This window comes from Lithobates pipiens, unplaced genomic scaffold (assembly GCF_037356315.1).
Source record: "Lithobates pipiens isolate NorthernLeopardFrog02 unplaced genomic scaffold, aLitPip1_a1.2 Scaffold_30, whole genome shotgun sequence".
Classification (NCBI taxonomy): Eukaryota; Metazoa; Chordata; class Amphibia; order Anura; family Ranidae; genus Lithobates; species Lithobates pipiens.
The window spans coordinates 40,309,163-40,329,609 of NW_027507791.1; the positions used below are offsets into that span (position 1 = coordinate 40,309,163).

Here is a 20,447-nt window from a genome sequence, read left to right on the forward strand (position 1 = left end):
AAAAAAAGCCGATCACCGGCGGCCGTGATCGGGACATTAGTCCTGATCACGGCCAGCAATACAAGCGACCACCTGCCCCCTGCCAGTGCCCACCTGCCCACCGCAGTGCCATCCTGAATAAAAGTAAGTGCCCCCCATCAGTGCCACCCAGCAGTGCCCATAGTGCCCACAGTGCCACCCACAGTGCCACCCACAGTGCCATCCAGCAGTGCCACCAACAGTGCCACCCACAGTGCCCACAATCTGCCTCAAAGGTGCTGCACCCCAGTGCCGCCCATCAGTGCCCAGCAGTGCCACCCATCAGTGCCCAGCAGTGCCGCCCATCAGTGCCCAACAGTGCCACCTATCAGAGCCACCTATCAGTGCCACCTATCAGTGCCCATCAGTCCCATCTATCAGCGGTACCTATCAGTGCCCACCCGTGCCACCCATCCGTGCCACTTATCCGTGCCACCCATCCGTGCCATCTTATCTGTGCCCATCTTTGCCCATCAGTGCCGCCTTATCTGTGCCCATCGGTGCCGCCTTATCTGTGCCTATTAGTGCCGCCTTAACTATGCCTATCAGTGCCCACCAGTGCAGCCTATCAGTGCCCACCAATGCAGCCCATCAGTGCCCACCAATGCAGCCTATCAGTGCCGCCTAATCAGCGCACTTCAATGAAGGAGAAAAATGACCCGTTTGCAAAATTTTATAACAAACTATTAAAACATGATTTTTTTTTTTTTTTTTGCATCTTTTTTTGTTTGTTTAGCAAAAAATAAAACTCCGAGCTGTAACTAAATACCACCAAAAGAAAGCTCTATTTGTGGGAAAAAAATGATAAAAATGTCATTTGGGTACAGTGTTGTATGACCGCGCAATTGTCATTCAAAGTGCATCAGCGCTGAAAGCTGAAAATTGGTCTGGGACTGAGGGGGGTTTAAGTGCCCAGTAAGCAAGTGGTTAAATAAGCTTTTCTCATCAATTGTTAAATGTTTATATATTGATTTTTCTGAAGTTTTTTAATGATTTCGGTAAGAAGGAAGAGTGGCCTTACGAAAAAAAATTCTAATCAGTCGTAGTTCAGCCATTTTTTAATTTTTTTTAATTGGCCAACATCCAAAGGGAGGTACCACTAAAGGGAAGTTCAACAGAAGTCAAAGGAAGTCCGAACCAGTCTCCATAAAAAAATGTAAAAAAAAATGTGGGCCATGACAAATTCCATCTGAATTTTAACTCTACTCAGCAGGTTTTCAAATTATTTTAATATCGATTTAAATAATGTAAATTAACTATTTAATGACATTTAATAAGAATGTATGTCGAATGCCGGCCTACATTGAAGTGAATTTATTTTTTGGTTGCAAATACAAATATGGTAGGGTCCAAGTAAAGTACGTTTCCTTTAAGAGTGGGTGTGAAGACTGGGCCTTTAAAATAAACAGGATGTTGGCTAGGGGCTAAAATTGTGTGTACATTTTGTAGTTTTTGCATATCTGTGTCCACCATCCTTTGGGGAAGTGTGAAAACCTCAGCTGTCCCCGGCAGTCACAACATCACAAGAAACGATGGGAGGCTGGATTTTCATCTGCTGGTGCCTTGTGATATATCCACAGGGATGTAAGTTGTCTTCTTTTTTTAATAAATTATTTTAAAAGAATATAATATATATATATAAACATGGAATTAACACGGATTGTTTGAGGATTTGCATCATTTAATTTACAGAACACGCCCACAGCTTTCAAGATGTTTTTTTTCTATTGTCAAGCAAACAACAAATAGGACAAAATAACGGAAAAAGCCAATTTGCATAACTATTCACGCCCCCCCTAAAGCCAATACTTTGTAGAGCCGCCTTTTGCGGCTATCACAGCTCCAAGTGGCCTTTGGGTGAGTCTCTATGAGTTTTTCCTCATCTTACCACTGGGATTTTTGCCCATTCTTCCTCCTGGCAAAACTGCTCCAGCTCCTTCAAGTTGGATGGTTTGCGCTTGTGAACAACGATCTTTTAGTCTGACCACAGATTTTCTATTGGATTGAGGTCTGGGCTTTGACTAGTCCATTCCAACACATTTACATGTTTCCCCTTAAACCACTCAAGTGTTGCTTTAGCAGTGTGTTTGGGATCATTGTCCTGCTGGAAGGTGAACCTCCGTCCTACCCTCACATCACACACAGAGTGGTACAGGTTTTGTTCCAAGAATATCCCTGTATTGAGCACCATCCATCTTTCCCTCAACTCTGACCAGTTTCCCAGTCCTGACTGCTGAAAAACATCCCCATATGGTGTTCTTTGGGTGATGTGATGTGTTGGGTTTGCACCAGACATAGCGTTTTCTTTGATGGACAAAAAGTTAAGTTTTAGTCTCATCAGATCAGAGCACCTTCCTCCATACATCAGACCAGATCACCTTCCTCCATACATCAGACCAGATCACCTTCCTCCATACATCAGACCAGATCACCTTCCTCCATACATCAGACCAGATCACCTTCCTCCATACATCAGATCAGAGCACCTTCCTCCATACATCAGACCAGATCACCTTCCTCCATACATCAGACCAGATCACCTTCCTCCATACATCAGACCAGATCACCTTCCTCCATACATCAGAGCAGATCACCTTCCTCCATACATCAGAGCAGATCACCTTCCTCCATACATCAGAGCAGATCACCTTCCTCCATACATCAGAGCAGATCACCTTCCTCCATACATCAGACCAGATCACCTTCCTCCATACATCAGACCAGATCACCTTCCTCCATACATCAGACCAGATCACCTTCCTCCATACATCAGACCAGATCACCTTCCTCCATACATCAGAGCAGATCACCTTCCTCCATACATCAGACCAGATCACCTTCCTCCATACATCAGACCAGATCACCTACCTCCATACATCAGACCAGATCACCTTCCTCCATACATCAGACCAGAGCACCTTCCTTCATACATCAGGCCAGATCACCTTCCTCCATACATCAGACCAGATCACCTTCCTCCATACATCAGACCAGATCACCTTCCTCCATACATCAGACCAGAGCACCTTCCTCCATACATCAGACCAGGTCACCTTCCTCCATACTGTACATCAGACCAGATCACCTTCCTCCATACATCAGACCAGATCACCTTCCTCCATACATTTTGGGAGTTTCCCACATGCCTTTTCACAAACTCAAAACGTGCCATTTTGTTTTTTTGCTGAAAGTAATGTCTTTCTTCTGGCCACTCTGCCATAAATTCCAACTCTATGGAGCGTACGGCTTATTGTCCTCCTATGTACAGATACTCCAGTCTCTGCTGTGGAACTCTGCAGATCCTTCAGGGTTACCTTAGGTCTCCCTCTCTGATTAATGCCCTCCTTGACCGGTCCATGAGTTTTGGTGTGCACCCGTCTTTTGGCAGGTTTGCTGTTGTGCCATGTTCTTTCCATTTGGTTATGATAGATTTGATGGAGCTCCTAGGGGATCATCAAAGATTTGGATATTTTTTTTTTATAACCTAACCCTGACTTGTACTTCTCAACAACATTGTCCATTACTTGTGTGGAGAGTTCCTTGGTCTTCATGGCAGTGTTTGGTTAGTGGTGCCTCTTGCTTAGGTGTTGCCGCCTCTGGGGCCTTTCACAAAGGTGTGTCTATGTAATGACAGGTCATGTGACAATTAGATTGCACACAGGTGGACATCATTTCATTAATTATGTGACTTCTGAAGGTAATTGGTGGCACCAGAGATTTTTATGGGCTTCATAACAAAGGGGGGTGAATACATACGCACATGCCAACCATGAGTTTTTTTATTTCTGAAAAATAGTTTTATGTATATATTTTTCTAATTTTACTTCCCCAACTTAGACTATTGTGTTTTGATCCATCACATATAATTCAGATAAAAAAATAAACATTGAATTAAAGGCTGTAATGTAACAAAATCGGTAAAAAGCCAAGAGGGGTGAATACTTTTGCAAGGCACTGTATCTCTATTGTAATTGTATGTATCTTCAAAACTATGTAGTTTCTCTCCTCCTAGCTAGCCACCAGGGTATTTTGTGTGTTCCATCACCTCACATACTTCATGAGCATGATTTATATCATGATATAAACATAAATAATAATAAAAAAAAAATATATATATATATATATATATATATATATATATATATATATATATATATATATACACATATACACATATATACATATATAAATATATACATACACAAATATAAGAAATATATATATTTTTTTTTTGGTCAAGTTTTTATTGCTGTCTTTATCCTTGTGGGGAAGCTTCACCCTCTCCGTTGTCACCAGGACAGTAAGTGAGAAACAAAAATCCAAATCTCTGTGTTTTCCTTAGAACAGGGTTAAGGGAGGAATCTTCCAATAGGGGGAATCACCCCACTGACAACTTGCTAAGAGAGGTTTTTCTTCCTTTGTATCTCAACATCCCCAAAAAAAAAAAAATTTGAATAATTTGGGTAGCAACGCCTAAAACTCCAAGGTGGACAAGAACAGAATTGTCAATCGTGTTAGCGATTTCTTATTGTTCCCAAGAAAATGTAATGCCGCGTACACACGACCGGACTTTCCGGCAGACTAGGTTCTAGGTCGGACTGATTCCGTCGGACAATCCAATCGTGTGTGGGCTAATCCGATAATTTTCATCTTAAAAATCCGACAGACCTAGAAATAGAACATGTTTCAAATCTGTCCGACGGACTCAATTCCTATCGGGAAAACCGTTCGTCTGTATGCTGGTCCGACGGACCAAATACGACGCAATGGAAGCTATTGGCTACTGGCCATTGAACTTCCTTTTTTAGTCCCGTCTTACGTCATCACATTCAAAACGAACAGACTTTTGAACGGACTTAGTCCGCTTGTGTGTGGCCAAGTCCGTTTGTTTGGAAAGTCCGTCGGAAACTCCACCGAAAGTCAGCCGGAAAGACCGTCGGACCTAGTCTGCCGAAAAGTCCGGTCGTGTGTATGCGGCATTATTAATATTATTTGTGGGTAAACTCTATATTTCAATTTCCCTGTATCTGAGAATGTAGGCAGATTTTTTTCCCCCACTATCTCGTACACCATGAGTACATTTCTTGAATTTTAGTTTACCAGCCAAAGTGTGATTTACAAGAAAGCTTGCCGACTTATTTGAACTTCCTTGCTTCTTCCAGAAAACAGGAAGCAACATTTATTTTATTTTTTTATTAACCACTTCAGCCTCGGACCAATAAACACCTTAAGGACCAGGGGTCTTTTTACAATTTTGCACTGCGCTGCTTTAACTGGTAATTGCGTGGTCATGCAATATTGCACCCAAACGAAATTTGCGTCCTTTTCTTCCCACAAATAGAGCTTTCTTTTGATGGTATTTGATTGCCTCTGCGATTTTTATTTTTTGCGATATAAATGGAAAAAGAGCGAAAATTTTGAAAAAAAATGATATTTTCTTCTTTTTGTTATCAGAAAAATCGAATAAACTAAATTTTAGTCATACATTGAGGGCAAAATTTATTCAGCCACATGTCTTTAGTAAAAAAAATGTCAATAAGCGTATATTTTTTGGTTTGCGCAAAAGTTATAGCGTCTACAAACTAGAGTACATTTTCTGGAATTTACACAGCTTTTAATTTATGACTGCCTATCTCATTTCTTGAGGTGCTAAAATGGCAGGGCAGTACAAACCCCCCCCAAATGACCCCATTTTGGAAAGTAGACACCCCAAGGAAACTGCTGATGGGTATGTTGAGCCCATTGAATATTTATTTTTTTTGTCCTAAGGGATTGAATAATGACAAAAAAAAAAAAAATGTACAAAAAGTTGTCACTAAATGATATATTGCTCACACATGCCATAGTTATATGTGGAATTGCACCCCAAAATATATTCCGCTACTTCTCCCGAGTACGGGGATACCACATGTGTGGGACTTTTTGGGAGTCTAGTCGCGCACGGCATCCCGAAAACCAATCACCACCTTCAGGATTTCTAAGGGTGCAAATTTTTGATTTCACCCCTCACTACCTATCACAGTTTCGAAGGCCATAAAAAGCCAAAATAGCACAAAACCCCCCAAAATGACCCCATTTTGGAAAGTAGACACCCCAAGCTATTTACTGAGAGGCATGTTGAGTCCATGGAATATTTTATATTTTGCCACAAGTTGCGGGAATATTACAAACTTTTTTTTTTTTGCACAAAGTTGTCACTAAATGATATATTGCTCACACATGCTATGAGCATATGTGAAATGACACCCCAAAATACATTCTGCTGCTTCTCCTGAGTACAGGGATACCACATGTGTGGGACTTTTTGGGAGCCTAGCCGCGTACGGGACCCCAAAATCCAAGCACCGCCTTCAGGATTTCTAAGGGCATAATTTTTTTATTTTACTCCTCACTACCTATCACTACCTATCACAGTTTTGACGGCCATAAAATGCTAAGATGGCACAAAACCCCCCCAAATGACCCCATTTTGGAAAGTAGACACCCCAAGGAAACTGCTGATGGGTATGTTGAGCCCATTGAATATTTATTTTTTTTGTCCTAAGGGATTGAATAATGACTAAAAAAAAAAAAAAAAAAAAATGTACAAAAAGTTGTCACTAAATGATATATTGCTCACACATGCCATGGTTATATGTGGAATTGCACCCCAAAATATATTCCGCTACTTCTCCCGAGTACAGGGATACCACATGTGTGGGACTTTTTGGGAGTCTAGTCGCGCACGTGTTACCGGCCTCAAAATGTGAATTAAGAGAGCCGATGATTGTAGACGCGATGAGATAAGGTGATCAGCTTGGCGTGGACTGCAAAGAATCACACAAACAGCATGAGATATGACCACTGACTTTATGGCTGGAAGTAGTTTAATTTTTACATAACAATACATCTTTTACATTTTTATAGTCACATGTTTATAACCATTAACAATATATATAATACAGATTTTAACTAAAGTATTTTAAAACGTAGTTGCAACAATGAACATTATTATATTTTAATAACATATATATCCCTGTTATTCAGTGTTATAGATAATTATTTTTATCTCTCCGGTACACTTTAAGTGTGCAATAATCATACTAACAATGCATTGCTTTAATACAAATATTTTCATGTTAGTACTCTTTTTTAACCACTAGATGGTGCACATTGCATGTCTGTATGATGCAATACATAAGCTTTACATACAATAGGTTTTTTCTATATTAAATAACAGAAAACATGTGCTTCTATAAATCTATGCAATTTCCAATAAATCAGGTTTAAATATACCTATTTAGAAAGGTTTAGTGTTTATCATAGACATTTGTTCTGACTAATGCAGTATTTTCATGTTCTTATGCACTTTTCACTTGTTTCTGACACATGCTGTTCTAAACTTCTAATTACAGCAAAACTATAGCATAAAATCTGCTGAGACTTTTTCTGCATCTGCTCAAGATGTTTAGGAATCTTTCTATCACAGGTTAATACAGATTAGGAACAATTTAGAGTACATACCTGCAAAGAATCACACAAACAGCATGATATATGACCACTGACTTTGTGGCTGGAAGTAGTTTAATTTCCAGTCACATGGTGTGTGGCCTTATATAGACTCTGTTTGTGTACCTTCTCTGCCATCTACTGGTTATTAATAGAATAGAAGGGAGATGTTTAGAAATATATAAAAAAAAATGAATATATACTTTGCTTTGGGGTGTCTGTTTTGTGACCATATAAACCCCAGTCCGTCACACTCTCCCCTCCTTCAGTTAATGGCTCCCGACATTAAACTCAATTGGTATCTGAACACTATTTAGTGATTTAAGTAACCCAAATAGGTACTTGTTGCCACCAAGGAGCTACGTTAACTACTTGGCATGTCCTGGGAGTAGCTAGCATTGTAGGAGTTTGTATGGTGTGAATCTGACTTGGTATGTATCTTGGCTGACCTAGTGTGTCATATGTAAAGATCTCTTTAGGCTTAACTTGTCTGGTAGATCTTCTGACAGGAGTTGAGTCTTCTTCATCAACATCATTTTCCATTTGCATATCTTGGTTCACAGGTAAGTCTTGACTTAATGAGGGTAATTCTGCAGTGTCTAGTCCCACCATGTCTGTAGCCCAGATTTGGTCGCCAACTACTGTTCCATCATTTTGCTCTTGTTCAAGATTGGGTGTGGTAGTTGTAGGATAGAACTCCTCAGCAGAAACTCTTAATGGGATTTTCTGTACGTTTTGAGAGTTTGGTTGAGACACAATACAATCATGACTTTCTGTAGTCTCTGGTATATAAGGATAATACCATCTTTCTTCATCTGAACATTCCTCCTCCTGGTCCACATCCATTCTGGTATCCTTTCTGTTACTTGATTGTCTTTGTTTCATCGGTACTCTTGGAATGTGTCCTTCAATTGGTAGGTCATTTACTGGTAGTAAAAGATTTCTGTGCAGTACTCGAATAGTCTTTTTACCACTTTCAGGCTGAATTTTGTACACAGGCCCATCTTTGATTCTTTCAACCACTTTGTGTACTGATTCTTCCCAGTATGAACAAAGTTTACCAGGTCCTCCTCATTCAGAGAGATTTCGTACTAAGACCCGATCACCCGGTTGAAGAGGTGCTCCTTTTATCTGTTTGTCATAGTACTTCTTCCCTTTAGCAGATGATTTTTTGCTATTCTCGGATGCGATTTTGTAAGCTTCTTGCATTCTAGATGCCCATTTCTGAGTAAATGTTGGTTGACTTTCTGATTCCTTTTCCAAATTTAGGTTGAGCATTAGGTCAATTGGCAAACGAGGAGATCTTCCATACAATAGAAAGAATGGCGAGTATCCTGTGGCTTCATGCCTGGTGCAATTGTATGCATGAACCATATGTGGAAGATGTTCTTTCCAATCTGACTTTTTCTCTTCCTCTAAGGTGCGAAGCATCTGTAACAAAGTACGGTTCAGTCTCTCCACTGGGTTACCCTGTGGATGGTATGGAGTAGTTCTTGAATGAGAAATCCCTGCCAATCGTTGCAATGTCTGAAATAAGTTGTTTTCAAATTCTCTTCCTTGGTCATGGTGGAGTTTCTCTGGATAGCCAAAACGTGGTATGAAATCCTGAAAGATCTTTTCTGCCGCCGTTTTTCCAGATTTGTTCTTAGTTGGATACGCTTGTGCAAAGCGTGTGAAATGGTCAACTATTACAAGTATATACTCATATCCTCCTTTGCTTTTCTCCAAGTGAAGATAATCAATGGATACTAACTCCAAAGGTGAACTGGTAGTAATCAAACCCATAGGTGCTCTTTCGGTGATATTTGGATGCTTTTGTTTGATGCAGCTGCACTTCTTCAGCACATATTCATCAATGTCTTTTTGCATAAATGGCCAGTAAAATCGTTCACGTGCTAGGTGGGTTACCTTGTCAGTACCAATGTGACCCATGTCATCATGAAGATTTCTTAAGACCAATGGTTTTAACTTTTCTGGTAGAACTAGCTGTTTTCGGGTTCCAGAGTGTCGGTAGAGGATTCCTTCATCGACTCTGAGTTTATTCCATTCATGTATCAAACGTCTTGTTTTGCTGGTCATACTCTCCTTTTCTTTGTGGTTTGGAATCCAGTCGTTCTCCTTAAGCCAGACCACTTCTCTAATGTTGGTATCGTCTTGTTGTAATGCTCTGATATTCTCCTGAGTCATTGGGCAGATTGTCTGTCCTTTCAGCAATTCTTCGGCCACATCACTTTCTGAGTGAAGAGTCAATGAAGCCACCCATAATGCCTCTTCTTCGTCAACAGCTTTGCTCCCTTGCCACATAGCTGACACAACCTCAGATGGTACAAGCTCTGTGTACTCACTCAGATTCTTCGTGAGTTCCACCGGAAATCGTGACAGTGTATCTGCATCTGCATTCTGTTTACCTGGCCTGTACTTGATATCGAAGTGGAAATCAGCCAACTCGCTAACCCAACGATGACCCACAGCATTCAGTCTGGCAGTACTCAATACATATGTCAATGGGTTGTTGTCTGTGTAAACGGTGAATGTTGGAGCGTAGTACAAGTAATCTCTGAATTTGTCACAGACTGCCCACTTGAGAGCTAAAAACTCAAGTTTACCAGAGTGAAGATGGTAATTGCGCTCTGCTGGAGTCAATGTTCTGGAGCCAAACCCAATAACACAAAGTTTTTCTCCTTGTCGTTGGTATAGTACAGCACCTAGGCCTTCATTGGAAGCATCAGTGTGTAAGACGAAGGGTAAGTCAAAATCAGGGTATGCTAGAATTGGTGGATTGGTTAGCATGTCCACCAGTCTGGATACTACAGCTTGATGTTTGGGTGTCCATTGAATCAGTGTTTTAGATGGCACTTGTGCTTTGTTCCCGTTTTTCTTTGTAGATTCCCTCCGATTGTTTTTGGGGATGGATGTAGCAGATTCTTTCTCAGTGTTCTGCAAAAGTTCATACAGTGGTTTAGCAAGTCGAGAGAAATCTTGAATGAAGGACCTGTAGTAGCTCAGGAATCCTAACAAATATCTGACTTCTCCCACTGTTTTTGGTTCTTTCCTTTTCAAATGTAATACCGCTTCAAGATCTTTTGGGTACATTTTTATGCCTTCTTCTGACACCATTCGTCCAAGGTATCGAATCTGTCGTTTAAAGAGTTCACACTTCTTCGGTCTAAGTTTGATACCATGCTCACGCATTCGACTAAGCACTTGCCTAATATCATTGACATGCTCCTGAAAAGTTTTGGAGTAGCAAAGTACGTCATCCAAGTATGGAGAACAACATTTGTCTCTGATGCCCTCTAATACATTCTCCATGCATCTCTGAAAAGCTGCTGGGGCATTCGTTAATCCAAATGGAATACGGTTCCACTCCAGGAGTCCCCAGGGGGTGCTGAAAGCCATCAGATGTCTGGAGTCTTCATGCAAAAAGCCTTGATGATACGCACTACCCTGGTCCAGGATTGAGAACCACGTAAATCCTCCTAAGCTATCCAGCAGATCTTGTATTCTGGGTAGTGGATGTCTATCTGGGATAGTCTTTCGGTTTAACTCCCTAAAGTCAACACATAGTCGTAGGCTACTGTCCTTCTTTCGAACACAAACAACTGGTGATGAGTACGCGGAAGAAGATTTTGTTACCCAACCTCGGTCAAGAAGGTTTTGGATATATTCTTTCACTTCTTTGTATAGGGGTTTCGGTATCGAATTGTAGCGTTTCTGGACAGGAGTTTCATCTTTCAGATTTATCCTCAGTTTCAGGTTAGGGATGCATCCTATGTCTCCCTCATCTCGAGCAAAGACATCTGATTCATCATATAACATTTGTCTCGCTATCTCCTCTTCTTCTTCTGAGAGATCTTCCAAATTGACAGGTGGGTGCCACTTAACAGATTTGTTAGTGGGTAGCTGATTTCCAGTGTCCACTTGATTCAACTGGTTTACATGAAACACCCTTTTCTTCTGGTCAATTCTCTTTCCATCGTCTTTGTTTGGAGACAATGGTAGAATCTCAGCTGCTGGAGAAATGGTACCCAATACTGTTCTGGGTGGAAGATAGATGTCATGTTGAGCACGGTTCAGTATAGGTATCTTCACCAGTTTAGAGAACCCATTTGGCACATCTACCACTGAAGGAAATAGTTCAAGTCCTTCCTCAATTGGATATTCGGGAAGTGGTTCAAATTACATGATTCCTCCTTTCGGCCACACTCTAATTCTGCATTTGACTTCACAGAGCTCGCCTCCTTTAATCTGGAGTCCCTTCTTCCCCACTTTGACCATACGACTATCGAATATTTCTCCTGGGTCAGTTGCTTGACTGACAGCATTGACAATGTTATTCGCTACACTCTGTCTTATTTTCATAGCTTCACTCAGCAAGATAGTCAGGTTTTGGGTGCTGTTTGGTCGGTCACGGTTTTCTCTGATTAATTCTTCGATAACATTAATCCCAAGAATTGGATTGTCATTACAGCAGTCACTCACCAGCATTGGCACATAAATGGCTAAGTTTCCATGTCCACTACTTTCGAATTCCAGGCAGACTTCAATCCACCCGATGAATGGAATGATAGAACCATTTGCAGCTGTAATGGATAAGTTGTCATCACAAAGTAAATCTTGTATGTGCCTAATGGAGACACTGGGTAGAAACTTTTCTAACCATGCCTTCCCGACAATGCTGACCTGAGCTCCTGTATCCATCAACATGTCAACCGGTACACCATTCATCTGACATGACAGTAGGCATTTTCCTCCAATTAATTGTGCTACGTGTTGTTTGGAGAATCCATTCTCTTTTGGGAGTGTTCTAGTTGACCGGTGGGTGAATACCCTGTTTACCTTAGCATGGGACAGATCATTTGAGGTGGTCACTGGTTGTCCCTTTCCCAGTGACCGTCTGTCGTTTCCCGACTGCCTTCTTTTCTTCAAGCAATCAACCGCTCTGTGTCCTGTCCAACCACAGTAGAAACAATGGTAGCAGTTCTGACTCTCTCGTTTAATGCAATCATCACACCTGGGCTTGCAGTGAGTTGTATCTGGAACTTGAACATTGGTTAGTGGCTTAGTCATTTGGTTTCCAACAATAGGAGTTAGCTTCATCATCTTTTCCAGGTTCTTTGTGAGAGCAGAGACCTGTGTTGTTAGTTCCATTAATGCAGTGTGATTTGCTCTAACATCTCCCTCCACTCTCTTTTGGAAGGTGTCTTTTTCGCTATTCCCTGGTGTCTGGGATGAATGAACAGTAAGAGGTTTATGTTTAGGTGCACTGTTTAAGCGTCTCTGCCTTTCTGTTTCCTCATCAACTGATCTGGTGACTTGCTCTATAATAAAGTCATCCGTTACTGTCAAATCAGACACATAAGGCTTGATATCTCGTCTAACATTAGAATTTTTCTCATTTAGTCCCTGATAGAGTGTATGAAGGAATATGCCTTGCACCAGTTTTTTGTCATAGCTAAACTCTTGCCTATCATGTTGTGATGTAGACAGAACTTTTTGTTTTAACCCCACTAGCCTGTAAACAAATTGTTGTGCTGTTTCTCTTTCTTGCTGGGCAGCATTGCTAAGGTCCTGAAATAACTCATTACCACTTCGTTCTCTCATATGTGACTTCAAAAACCTTTTCAATTCAACAACAGTCAGATCATCTTTGTCAGTCAACATATCTTTAAAATTACCAGGTTTGATTATTCTCAACACTGTGCGTATAATTTCAGATTCAGGGAATTTTTCTGTTAGACCCTCGTCAATTTGTCTGCACACGCTACTGTAACTCATGTCCGAACCATGATCTGAAATTACACCACCATGCATTTTAAATTCTCTAAGTGTCAATAAAGCAACAACATCAGTTAATCTCACCACCTCCGATACCTGTTCAGTCCTTGCAGTTCCACTACTTATTTTTTTTGCAGCAGTTGCAATGTCCACAGTTGGTGTACTTTCCTTGTTAAGTTTTAGTTCATTGATCTTGTCTTGGATGATGAGTAGGTAAGACATACCTTGATCTTCCAACTTTTCCAGCTGATCACTTCTCAAGTAGTCTTCAATAAATTCAACAAGTTCCATTTCGTTGGTACCAGTCACTGATGGAACGTCCACTTCTCTTTCATCTCCCAGCGTAATAGCAAGGCTATGCAGCTGTTCTTCATTAAGCAGATGAATTTGTTTCCGGATATCCCACATCAGCGCACGATGAGGAGATGCCATCTCTGTTGCAATCTGAAGACTTGCACTCACGAGGCAGACAACTCTTACGACTCTCCTTGTAGCTCTGTAGCAGGCTCACGCTTGTCTCGCGCTTCCTTCTCACTGGTAACACAACGAATCCCGGCACACGAGCCCCCAAAATGTTACCGGCCTCAAAATGTGAATTAAGAGAGCCGATGATTGTAGACGCGATGAGATAAGGTGATCAGCTTGGCGTGGACTGCAAAGAATCACACAAACAGCATGAGATATGACCACTGACTTTATGGCTGGAAGTAGTTTAATTTTTACATAACAATACATCTTTTACATTTTTATAGTCACATGTTTATAACCATTAACAATATATATAATACAGATTTTAACTAAAGTATTTTAAAACGTAGTTACAACAATGAACATTATTATATTTTAATAACATATATATCCCTGTTATTCAGTGTTATAGATAATTATTTTTATCTCTCCGGTACACTTTAAGTGTGCAATAATCATACTAACAATGCATTGCTTTAATACAAATATTTTCATGTTAGTACTCTTTTTTAACCACTAGATGGTGCACATTGCATGTCTGTATGATGCAATACATAAGCTTTACATACAATAGGTTTTTTCTATATTAAATAACAGAAAACATGTGCTTCTATAAATCTATGCAATTTCCAATAAATCAGGTTTAAATATACCTATTTAGAAAGGTTTAGTGTTTATCATTAGTGATGGACGAACTTCCGACGGGACGTTTCGCGAACGCGAAACGCGAACGGACACAAACGTTCGCGAAAACGACCGTTCGCCGCGGGCTCCATTGACTTCAATGGGAGGCGAATTTCGCAAACCTTTAGGTCGAATTTGCGGCCACGGGGTAATTATTAGGGGGTAGCACGTAGTCCCACCACCTGGACAATAGCATAATACATGTATGAGGTGAATTTGGGATCGATAACTACAAGCATTTTTTTTTTATTTGGGAAATTGTTCTGACAATTCAGGACTATGGAGCTAATGAAGGCAATGGAGGAGAGGGAAGGTCAGGGACCAGGGTAGGCAAACAAGAGGGTGCAGGAGATACAGAGCACTGACAGCAGCACCGTAATACAGAGCACTGACATCAGCACCGTGACATACAGCGCTGACAGCAGCTCCGTGACATACAGCGCTGACAGCAGCTCCGTGACATACAGCGCTGACAGCAGCTCCGTGACATACAGCGCTGACAGCAGCTCCGTGACATACAGCGCTGACAGCAGCTCCGTGACATACAGCGCTGACAGCAGCACCGTGACATACAGCGCTGACAGCAGCTCCGTGACATACAGCGCTGACAGCAGCTCCGTGACATACAGCGCTGACAGCAGCTCCGTGACATACAGCACTGACAGCAGCTCCGTGACATACAGCGCTGACAGCAGCTCCGTGACATACAGCGCTGACAGCAGCACCGTGACATACAGCGCTGACAGCAGCTCCGTGACATACAGCGCTGACAGCAGCTCCGTGACATACAGCGCTGACAGCAGCTCCGTGACATACAGCGCTGACAGCAGCTCCGTGACATACAGCGCTGACAGCAGCTCCGTGACATACAGCGCTGACAGCAGCTCCGTGACATACAGCGCTGACAGCAGCTCCGTGACATACAGCGCTGACAGCAGCACCGTGACATACAGCGCTGACAGCAGCTCCGTGACATACAGCGCTGACAGCAGCTCCGTGACATACAGCGCTGACAGCAGCTCCGTGACATACAGCACTGACAGCAGCTCCGTGACATACAGCGCTGACAGCAGCTCCGTGACATACAGCGCTGACAGCAGCACCGTGACATACAGCGCTGACAGCAGCTCCGTGACATACAGCGCTGACAGCAGCTCCGTGACATACAGCGCTGACAGCAGCTCCGTGACATACAGCGCTGACAGCAGCTCCGTGACATACAGCGCTGACAGCAGCTCCGTGACATACAGCGCTGACAGCAGCTCCGTGACATACAGCGCTGACAGCAGCTCCGTGACATACAGCGCTGACAGCAGCTCCGTGACATACAGCGCTGACAGCAGCTCCGTGACATACAGCGCTGACAGCAGCTCCGTGACATACAGCGCTGACAGCAGCTCCGTGACATACAGCGCTGACAGCAGCTCCGTGACATACAGCGCTGACAGCAGCACCGTAAGCAGCCCCAGGAGGAAGTCAGCACAGCACAGGGATGGTGTGATCCCCTCATAATAAGAACCCCCAGGAGGAAGTCAGCACAGCACAGGGATGGTGGGAGCCCCTCATAATAAGAACACCCAGGAGGAAGTCAGCACAGCACAGGGATGGTGGGAACCCCTCATAATAAGCAGCCCCAGTAGAAATATGACACCGCTCAACCTCTTCAAAGAGGAGGGTAGGGGCATATAGTACGGTGTGCTTTTTTGGGTCAGGGAAGTGAGCCAAATGAATTAAGAAGGTCTGTGTGCTTGATTCCAAAAATTGTTTATAGACATATACATGGTCTACTGATCACATGTGTTGAATTCCTCCGAGATCCATGCCTCATTCATTTTTAGAAATGTGAGGTAGTTAACACTGTGGTGAGCTAGGCGAGTACGCTTATCGGTCACAATCCCCCCTGCTGCGCTGAACGTCCTTTCGGACAGGACACTGGATGAGGGGCAAGCCAACAGTTCGATTGCAAATTGGGCAAGCTCTGGCCAGAGGTCAAGCCTGCCCACCCAGTAGTCTAGGGGTTCATCACTCCTCAGAGCGTCCACATCGGCCGTTAACCCAATGTAGTCGGACACCTGACGGTCTAGGCGTTCCCTGATGCTGGATCCGGATGACACCTGTCGATGGGTCGGCTGAAAGAATGACCTCATATCCGAAGTCACCAACACATCTTCAAACCGGCCTCTTCTTGCAGGCGCTGTTGGATTGGTACCCGCAAATCCTTCTCTGGGAGTGGGAATTGCTCCTCTGCCAGCGCACGCAAAAGCAGAATGCAGCATTTCTCGAAGCAAGGCCTGGAAGTGCTGCATTCTGACAGCCCTCTGCGACGGCGGTAACATTTCCGCCATTTTGTGTTTGTACCGGGGGTCTAAGTACGTTGCCACCCAGTACTGGTCCTTGACCCTCATGCTTTTTATACGGGGGTCCCTATTAAAACACTGGAGCATGAAGGCCCCCATTTGCACTAAAGTGGAAGCGGTGTGGTGGCCTGGCTCCTGCTCATCATCCAGGATAATGTCGTCCTCTTCATTCTCCTCTCCCCATCCTCGCACAACAGGGATCCCAGAAAGGTTTAAAGCATGCTCTTCTTGCTCCTGCTCATCCGCCCCGGCACCATCCTCCTCTGACTCCTCATCAGACTCCTGTTGTTGACTTGTCTCAGATAGAGTAGCCCCCCCTGGGAATTCATCCAGCATTGCGACTTCCTCATCTTCCCGCTCCTGCTCCTCCACAGCCTGATCAATGACACGACGCAATGCACGCTCCAGAAAGAAGGCATAAGGTACCATGTCACTGATGGCGCCATGGCTGCGACTGACCAGTTTGGTGATCTCCTCAAATGGCCGCAGAAGTCTGCATGTGTCGCGCATGAGCAGCCACTGGCGCGGTGAAAAAAAACCCAGCTCCCCAGAACCGTTTCTTTCGCAGAGTTCATACAGGTAGACGTTAACTGCACGTTTCTGCTGGAGCAGCCTATCAAGCATATAGAAGGTTGAGTTCCATCGCGTCGGGCAATCGCAAATAAGACGTCTGACCGGCAGATGGTGTCGCCGCTGAATGTCAGCAAGGCGAGCCATGGCCGTGTAAGATCTTCTGAAATGGGCCGAGATTTTCCTTGCCTGCCGCAAGATGTCCTGGACCCCAGGGTATTTGACAAGGAATCGCTGCACGACCAAGTTTAAGACGTGTGCCATGCACGGCACGTGCGTGATTTTGCCCTGTTTCAATGCGCTAAGCAGATTGGCACCGTTGTCACACACCACTTTACCAACTGTCAAATTGAGCGGTGTTAGCCACTCATCTGCCTGTGAACGCAAAGCTGAAAGGAGTGCCGGGCCAGTGTGGCTCTTTGCTTCCAGGCACAACAGACGCAGCACGGCATGGCAACGTCTCACCTGGCATGTGGAATAGGTTCTGGGGAGCTTGGGCGGTGCAGTGGAAGAGACGCTAGCAGCGGAAAAGGAGGAGGCAGCTGAGGAGGAGAGGGAGGAGGATGGAGTAGGAGGAGGAGAAGAAGAGTCAGGCCTGCATGCAATCCGTGGCGGTAAAACCAAATCTACACGGGTGCCACGGGTTACATGCTTGACGGCCGTCAGAAGGTTCACCCAGTGGGCAGTAAAACTGATATACCTTCCCTGCCCGTGTTTGCTAGACCACGTGTCTGTGGTCAGATGTATCTTGGCACCGACACTGTGTGCCAGAGATACATTCACTTGCCGCTGAACATGGCCATATAGCTCTGGGATGCCCTTCTCTGAGAAATACTTCCTTCCTGGGACCTTCCATTGTGGTGTTCCAATGGCCACAAATTTGCGAAAGGCCTCCGAGTCCACCAGTTTATATGGCAGTAGTTGGCGGGCTATGAGTTCTGACAAGCCAGCCGCCAACCGTTGGGCAAGAGGGTTATCCGGCGTCATCATTTTTTTACGCTCAAACATTAGGCCCACGGAAGCCTGCCTTTTTGCAGAAAAATGTGAGCTTGGCGTGATGGAAGGTGGAGTGGAGGACAATTGTGAGGAGAGAGGAGAAGGAGAAGTAGAAGACGAGGCTGGACGGTGAGAGCCTGCAGTGTGGCTTTGTGTGTTCCGTTGCTCCCACTGGGCTCGGTGATGGCTGCTCATGTGCCTTCTTAAGGCGGTCGTCCCTAGGTGAGTATTGGGCTTACCGCGACTAACGCGTTGACTGCAAAGATTGCAGATGGCAACGCTATTGTCAGCAGCGGACACGTTAAAAAAAGCCCACACTGCGGAGCCATGTGCCGGTGTCCTGGGAGCGCCAGATGTGACCGTACATGGTCGATGACTCGCTCCTGATACATTTGCAGTCTGCTTTGTCCCTGCTGTGCAATGTAAGTCATTGCTGCTTCTCCTCCCTATCTGCTGGTCCATATCTCCCTCTGAACTCCCCTCCTCTTCCTCTCTTGTGGGCACCCACGTGACATCACTAGACACGTCATCATCAACGTCACCTTCCCCACCGCTATAAGTAGAGTAGGCAGCAACACCGGGGACCAACCTCCTCCTTGGGCTGATCTGGGTACTGGCGTCAGACTGCTGAGTAGCGCTTGTTGCTACCTCCTCTTCCTGATCCAATACCAAGAGTGGCTGCGCATCAGAAATGTCCTCTTGATATGGATCGGAAAATAATTCCAGTGACTCAAGCGGAAGGTATGTGGTGGTGGTGGTGGTGGTCGTGTTGTTGGTGGTAGTGTCTTTGGGGGTGCACATAGCAGAGAGTGAAGAAGAGGGTGCAGATCGAGAGGATGAGGAGGGTGCAGAAGAGTAAGGCTGAGCGAGCCACTCAACCAAGTCTGGTGCATCCTTTAAAGTAATTGAACGCACCTTCTGCAACTTCCCACTTTGGCTCAAGCCTGTTGCTCCTGCCCTACCCCTACCACCCCTGCGGAAGGGCCTGCCTCTTCCTCTGCATGTCATTTTTTAAATGACCCTGTGACAAAACTCTTAGTCCCTATACCGCTGAAGGACTGCTGCAGTATAGGTGAGCGGTCAGCAGTGGTGCACGTCAACCCTATCTATTGTGGACCTATAGCGGTCCTTACAGAACAGCAGACTGTACCGCACTCAAGCCTATGTACCGTAGCACCCTATACCAAGTTACCAGTCCTTATAAGAACTTTTGTGGACCAAGCAGGTTGTGTATTAGTGTTTAGCAGACTGTACGTCAGTCCCTATACCGCTGAAGGACTGCTGCAGTATAGGGCAGCGGTCAGCAGTGGTGCACGTCAACCCTATCTATTGTGGACCGATAGCGGTCCTTACAGAACAGCAGACTGTACCGCACTCAAGCCTATGTACCGTAGCACCCTATACCAAGTTACCAGTCCTTATAAGAACTTTTGTGGACCAAGCAGGTTGTGTATTAGTGTTTAGCAGACTGTACGTCAGTCCCTATACCGCTGAAGGACTGCTGCAGTATAGGGCAGCGGTCAGCAGTGGTGCACGTCAACCCTATCTATTGTGGACCGATAGCGGTCCTTACAGAACAGCAGACTGTACCGCACTCAAGCCTATGTACCGTAGCACCCTATACCAAGTTACCAGTCCTTATAAGAACTTTTGTGGAACAAGCAGGTTGTGTGTTAGTGATTAGCAGACTGTACGTCAGTCCCTATACCAATGAAGGACTGCTGCAGTATAGGGCAGCGGTCAGCAGTAGTGCACGGCAACCCTATGTATTGTGGACCGATAGCGGTCCTTACAGAACAGCAGACTGTACCGCACTCAAGCCTATGTACCGTAGCACCCTATACCAAGTTACCAGTCCTTATAAGAACTTTTGTGGACCAAGCAGGTTGTGTATTAGTGTTTAGCAGACTGTACGTCAGTCCCTATACCGCTGAAGGACTGCTGCAGTATAGGGCAGCGGTCAGCAGTGGTGCACGTCAACCCTATCTATTGTGGACCGATAGCGGTCCTTACAGAACAGCAGACTGTACCGCACTCAAGCCTATGTACCGTAGCACCCTATACCAAGTTACCAGTCCTTATAAGAAC

General features: G+C 44.3%; 1 protein-coding gene across 1 annotated transcript in view; it reads left to right on the forward strand.

Annotated features, from left to right (window-relative positions):
• Window positions 1–1,457: 1,457 nt before the first annotated feature.
• The window catches only part of LOC143942675 (uncharacterized), a 48,899-nt gene continuing 29,909 nt past the window's right edge, over window positions 1,458–20,447 (forward strand). Inside the window, exon 1 of the mRNA XM_077464054.1 lies at window positions 1,458–1,602. Coding sequence (XP_077320180.1) covers window positions 1,551–1,602 — 52 coding nt within the window. The 5' untranslated portion in view covers window positions 1,458–1,550. The remainder of the gene's footprint in view (window positions 1,603–20,447) is intronic.